Consider the following 6,843-nt stretch of genomic DNA (forward strand, 5'->3'; position numbering starts at 1 on the left):
GGTGTATCTGTATCAGTGTCTGTGTGTGTGTATCTGTATCAGTGTGTCTCTGTGTGTGTATCTGTATCAGTGTGTCTGTGTGTGTGTATCTGTATCAGTGTCTGTGTGTGTATCTGTATCAGTGTCTGTGTGGGTGTATCTGTATCAGTGTCTGTGTGTGTGTATCTGTATTAGTGTGTCTCTGTGTGTGTATCTGTATCAGTGTGTCTGTGTGGGTGTATCTGTATCAGTGTGTCTGTGTGTGTGTATCTGTATCAGTGTCTGTGTGTGTATCTGTATTAGTGTCTGTGTGGGTGTATCTGTATCAGTGTCTGTGTGGGTGAATCTGTATCAGTGTGTCTGTGTGTGTGTATCTGTATCAGTGTCTGTGTGTGTACCTGTATCAGTGTCTGTGTGTGTATCTGTAGCAGTGTCTGTGTGGGTATATCTGTATCAGTGTCTGTGTGGGTGCATCTGTATTAGTGTGTCTGTGTGTGTGTATCTGTATCAGTGTCTGTGTGTGTGTATCTGTATTAGTGTCTGTGTGTGTGTATCTGTATTAGTGTATGTGTGTGTGTATCTGTATCAGTGTCTGTGTGTGTGTATCTGTATTAGTGTCTGTGTGTGTGTATCTGTATTAGTGTATGTGTGTGTGTATCTGTATCAGTGTCTGTGTGTGCGTATCTGTATCAGTGTCTGTGTGTGTGTATCTGTATTAGTGTCTGTGTGTGTGTATCTGTATCAGTGTCTGTGTGTGCGTATATGTATCAGTGTCTGTGTGTGTATATCTGTATCAGTGTCTGTGTGTGTGTATCTGTATCAGTGTGTCTGTGGGTGTATCTGTATCAGTGTGTCTGTGTGTGTATCTGTATCAGTGTCTGTGTGTGTGTATCTGTATCAGCGTCTGTGTGTGTATCTGTATCAGTGTCTGTGTGTGTATCTGTATCAGTGTCTGTGTGTGTGTGTCTGTATCAGTGTGTCTGTGTGTGTATCTGTATCAGTGTCTGTGTGTGTATCTGTATCAGTGTCTGTGTGTGTATCTGTATCAGTGTCTGTGTGTGTGTATCTGTATCACTGTGTGTGTGTGTGTGTGTATCTGTATCAGTGTCTGTGTGTGTGTGTCTGTATCAGTGTCTGTGTGTATGTAACTGTATCAGTGTCTGTGAGTGTGTATCTGTATCAGTGTCTGTGTGTGTGTGTCTGTATCAGTGTGTCTGTGTGTGTGTGTCTGTATCAGTGTGTCTGTGTGTGTATCTGTATCAGTGTCTGTGTGTGTGTATCTGTATCAGTGTCTGTGTGTGTATCTGTATCAGTGTCTGTGTGTGTGTGTCTGTATCAGTGTGTCTGTGTGTGTATCTGTATCAGTGTCTGTGTGTGTATCTGTATCAGTGTCTGTGTGTGTATCTGTATCAGTGTCTGTGTGTGTGTATCTGTATCACTGTCTGCATGTGTGTATCTGTATCAGTGTCTGTGTGTGTGTGTCTGTATCAGTGTCTGTGTGTATGTATCTGTATCAGTGTCTGTGAGTGTGTATCTGTATCAGTGTCTGTGTGTGTGTCTGTATCAGTGTGTCTGTGTGTGTGTGTCTGTATCAGTGTGTCTGTGTGTGTGTGTCTGTATCAGTGTCTGTGTGTGTGTGTCTGTATCAGTGTCTGTGTGTGTGTATCTGTATCACTGTCTGTGTGTGTGTATCTGTATCACTGTCTGTGTGTGTGTGTCTGTATCAGTGTCTGTGTGTGTGTATCTGTATCAGTGTCTGTGAGTGTGTATCTGTATCAGTGTCTGTGTGTGTGTGTCTGTATCAGTGTGTCTGTGTGTCTGTGTCTGTATCAGTGTCTGTGTGTGTGTGTCTGTATCAGTGTCTGTGTGTGTATCTGTATCAGTGTCTGTGTGTGTATCTGTATCAGTGTCTGTGTGTGTGTATCTGTATCAGTGTCTGTGTGTGTATCTGTATCAGTGTCTGTGTGTGTGTGTCTGTATCAGTGTCTGTGTGTGTATCTGTATCAGTGTCTGTGTGTGTGTATCTGTATCAGTGTCTGTGTGTGTATGTCTGTATCAGTGTCTGTGTGTGTGTATCTGTATCAGTGTCTGTGTGTGTATCTGTATCAGTGTCTGTGTGGGTGTATCTGTATCAGTGTGTCTGTGTGTGTGTGTCTGTATCAGTGTGTCTGTGTGTGTGTGTCTGTATCAGTGTCTGTGTGTCTGTATCAGTGTCTGTGTGTGTATCTGTATCAGTGTCTGTGTGTGTGTGTCTGTATCAGTGTGTCTGTGTGTGTGTGTCTGTATCAGTGTCTGTGTGTGTGTGTCTGTATCAGTGTCTGTGTGTGTGTATCTGTATCAGTGTCTGTGTGGGTGTATCTGTATCAGTGTGTCTGTGTGTGTGTATCTGTATCAGTGTCTGTGTGTGTATCTGTATCAGTGTCTGTGTGTGTGTGTCTGTATCAGTGTGTTTGTGTGTGTGTGTCTGTATCAGTGTGTCTGTATCTCTATCAGTGTGTCTGTGTGTGTGTATCTGTATCAGTGTCTGTGTGTGTGTGTCTGTATCAGTGTGTCTGTGTGTGTGTGTCTGTATCAGTGTGTCTGTGTGGGTGTATCTGTATCAGTGTGTCTGTGTGTGTGTATCTGTATCAGTGTCTGTGTGTGTGTATCTGTATCAGTGTCTGTGTGTGTGTGTCTGTATCAGTGTCTGTGTGTGTGTATCTGTATCAGTGTCTGTGTGTGTATCTGTATCAGTGTCTGTGTGTGTGTGTCTGTATCAGTGTGTCTGTGTGTGTGTGTCTGTATCAGTGTGTCTGTGTGTGTGTGTCTGTATCAGTGTCTGTGTATCTGTATCAGTGTCTGTGTGTGTATCTGTATCAGTGTCTGTGTGTGTGTCTGTATCAGTGTGTGTGTGTCTGTATCAGTGTCTGTGTGTGTGTGTCTGTATCAGTGTCTGTGTGTGTGTATCTGTATCAGTGTCTGTGTGGGTGTATCTGTATCAGTGTGTCTGTGTGTGTGTATCTGTATCAGTGTCTGTGTGTGTATCTGTATCAGTGTCTGTGTGTGTGTGTCTGTATCAGTGTGTCTGTGTGTGTGTGTCTGTATCAGTGTGTCTGTATCTGTATCAGTGTGTCTGTGTGTGTGTGTCTGTATCAGTGTCTGTGTGTGTGTGTCTGTATCAGTGTCTGTGTGGGTGTATCTGTATCAGTGTCTGTGTGTTTATCTGTATTAGTGTCTGTGTGGGTGTATCTGTATCAGTGTGTCTGTGTGTGTGTATCTGTATCAGTGTCTGTGTGTGTGTCTGTATCAGTGTCTGTGTGTGTGTATCTGTATCAGTGTCTGTGTGTGTGTCTGTATCAGTGTCTGTGTGTGTGTATCTGTATCAGTGTCTGTGTGTGTGTATCTGTATCAGTGTGTCTGTGTGTGTGTATCTGTATCAGTGTGTCTGTGTGTGTGTATCTGTATCAGTGTCTGTGTGTGTATCTGTATCAGTGTCTGTGTGTGTGTGTCTGTATCAGTGTGTTTGTGTGTGTGTGTCTGTATCAGTGTGTCTGTATCTCTATCAGTGTGTCTGTGTGTGTGTATCTGTATCAGTGTCTGTGTGTGTGTGTCTGTATCAGTGTGTCTGTGTGTGTGTGTCTGTATCAGTGTGTCTGTGTGGGTGTATCTGTATCAGTGTGTCTGTGTGTGTGTATCTGTATCAGTGTCTGTGTGTGTGTATCTGTATCAGTGTCTGTGTGTGTGTGTCTGTATCAGTGTCTGTGTGTGTGTATCTGTATCAGTGTCTGTGTGTGTATCTGTATCAGTGTCTGTGTGTGTGTGTCTGTATCAGTGTGTCTGTGTGTGTGTGTCTGTATCAGTGTGTCTGTGTGTGTGTGTCTGTATCAGTGTCTGTGTATCTGTATCAGTGTCTGTGTGTGTATCTGTATCAGTGTCTGTGTGTGTGTCTGTATCAGTGTGTGTGTGTCTGTATCAGTGTCTGTGTGTGTGTGTCTGTATCAGTGTCTGTGTGTGTGTATCTGTATCAGTGTCTGTGTGGGTGTATCTGTATCAGTGTGTCTGTGTGTGTGTATCTGTATCAGTGTCTGTGTGTGTATCTGTATCAGTGTCTGTGTGTGTGTGTCTGTATCAGTGTGTCTGTGTGTGTGTGTCTGTATCAGTGTGTCTGTATCTGTATCAGTGTGTCTGTGTGTGTGTGTCTGTATCAGTGTCTGTGTGTGTGTGTCTGTATCAGTGTCTGTGTGGGTGTATCTGTATCAGTGTCTGTGTGTTTATCTGTATTAGTGTCTGTGTGGGTGTATCTGTATCAGTGTGTCTGTGTGTGTGTATCTGTATCAGTGTCTGTGTGTGTGTCTGTATCAGTGTCTGTGTGTGTGTATCTGTATCAGTGTCTGTGTGTGTGTCTGTATCAGTGTCTGTGTGTGTGTATCTGTATCAGTGTCTGTGTGTGTGTATCTGTATCAGTGTGTCTGTGTGTGTGTATCTGTATCAGTGTGTCTGTGTGTGTGTATCTGTATCAGTGTGTCTGTGTGTGTGTATCTGTATCAGTGTCTGTGTGGGTGTATCTGTGGGTACGGGCCTGTGTTTAAAACAACAGAACGAAAGCAAAATAAAACGCTAAATTTACAATTAGAATTCTGCTTTTGTTTGTAATCAAAAATCAACGTTTCGTCTAAAAAGACTCTCTTCATTCAATTTATCTAACTACATTTTCAAAAAATACATTTTTATTCTATCATCATAATCATAAATGATATGGATCATCTCCGGAGTCGGGGATAGTTTTCGAAATACTTTCCCTGCCGTGTAGAATTCAAACTACAGTACTCACAAATCTATAGCAGTTCTGATATACAGAAAGCCTCTCAATGCTTCACTTTGACTATTCAGGCGGTGTTCACATGACCTCGCTCGCTGCACAGAAAAGCTAAGATGCTACAAGTGTCCGTGAAATTATCTTCATTTGCTGCACAGTAAAGTGGCGGTGTAAGTAAATCTCCCGGTAATATTTTACAAACACATCTCCAACTGCAAATATATATTTAGTCGCATCTGTGATTATCGGATTGATTATAATTCCCATTAATGGTAACAAAGGCAGAATAAATATTTAAAGAATATGTGGAGCAGACGTGATAAAATCACAGATGTCACATTGCTGCCGATATAAAGATAAGACAAATGGTGCCATGTATTGAATCTGCACCATTACACGGGTAACTAGGTAACGAAGTTATAATCCCCGAGCTCTTCCTTTCAGGTCAGGATATCATCAGACCGACTAGAAGCTTCGCCTGGGATTTAGCAATTCTTCCACTAAACCACGGTGTGGACTTTAGCTTTGCCAAAAGAAAAGCTGATTTTTTTTTAACCTATTCCGTTCCCCACCTGCACATTCAGCAACATGAACCATGTATCAAATGGTTCAGTGGGACACACCAATAAGTCTGTCACTTGGAGCTACTGCTTAGTTCTGTCGCTGGGGATCCCGCAATTGGGCATCAGTTTGGTTTCTATCATTTGCAACTCTTTAGTGATCGTCACCATTGTCTCCGCAAGGCATCAGCACAAGCCCATCTTCATTCTCTTTGGGAGCTTGGCCCTGTCCGACCTCCTCTCCAGCTCCTCTTCATTTTGCATCGCACTGCTGTTTATTTCGAAGCCGGACAATACTATATACGGCTCGGAAGACCTGCTGCACGCCTATGCCATCCTTGCCATCTCCACCCTGTCAACCGTCTACAACTTGATGGGTATTGGCGTCGAGCGTTACCTGGCAGTGGCCGACTGTCTGAGTCCGAGGTGCAGGATCTCCTATTTTCAGACCTGGGTGGCGGCAGTAGCTAGCTGGGCACTGGCGGGGCTGTTTGGCGGACTGCCTCTAATGGGTTGGAATTGCTTGGCCAACGAAGAAGCATCTTCTGCTCTATACCGGCCTCTGTGCATCGATTACTTGATTTTTATCACCATTCCTAACTGCGTGGTAACTTTCCTCTGCTTATTGTTCACCTACGTTGCCATCATTGTCATTTTAAAGAGACAGAAATGCATCATTGCAGCACACGGACATGTTAGCAACAGTTACAGGGCGGCCGAAGCCCACGTAGCAAGGACAAGTGTGATTATTTGGATTATGACCGTGGTCTCTTATGTCCCTTTCTTTTCAGGCGTCCTCTGGGATGCACTGGATCACTCTCCCCTTCGGGAACTTCATATCCACATCTACATTTTCAGAAACTTCACCGTTATAATGATAACTCTAAACTCTTTAGTTAACCCCATAGTCTATACCCACAAATTAAAGGGCTTGGGAAACCCCATCCGTTCCTTCAAATGCCGTCTTGGCAAAAAAATCCACGTGCAAACAATAAGGAATGCGTAAATGTACCCGGATATCCATGTCTGAACTTTGAAAAGAAAGTTGTGATATAGACTGAGCGCATTGAAAGCAACGTGGGCATTAGCCGCTAAATTTCAGCACCAGTGGACAGCGACAGACTGTATCTGGCTGGTTTCAACTGAGAGACCGAATTCATGAACGGTAGATAAAACGTGTCCAATAAACAAGGGATCTATAGATTAGTTCAGCCAGATAGCCGGGACCGCTAAAGCTTAAAACAGTAATCGTTTTGCATTTGTTAACAATCCTTTTCCGGGGCAGTGTTTTCCATTGAATCATTTTGTATATATACACTGACGCTTACTGCAGCTGTCCAAAAATCACGATTCACCCCTAGTTCGTCCAGTCTTCGGTGTACCTGAAGTCAAGCACATTTCGCAATCGTCAAGAATCCTCAGGAAACGTCTGACCCAGAGTGCACATGGGCAAAGAATTGTATCTGAAAGTAGTACTGTCAGTGGTTGTTATAATGCAAAGCGGTTTTC

The 6,843-nt window shown here is 43.4% G+C and overlaps 1 protein-coding gene across 1 annotated transcript; it reads left to right on the forward strand.

Moving 5' to 3' along the window:
* Positions 1 to 5,362: 5,362 nt before the first annotated feature.
* Positions 5,363 to 6,340, forward strand: LOC147102204 (lysophosphatidic acid receptor 3-like). Its single transcript, XM_085965100.1, has one exon. It carries the CDS (start codon positions 5,363 to 5,365, stop codon positions 6,338 to 6,340), a length of 978 nt encoding a protein of 325 aa, XP_085821226.1.
* The last annotated feature ends 503 nt before the right edge of the window (positions 6,341 to 6,843 follow it).

The sequence above is a fragment of the Somniosus microcephalus genome, chromosome 22, assembly GCF_052327205.1.
Source record: "Somniosus microcephalus isolate GS21.2 chromosome 22, FLI_Smic_1.0, whole genome shotgun sequence".
Taxonomy (NCBI): domain Eukaryota; kingdom Metazoa; phylum Chordata; class Chondrichthyes; order Squaliformes; family Somniosidae; genus Somniosus; species Somniosus microcephalus.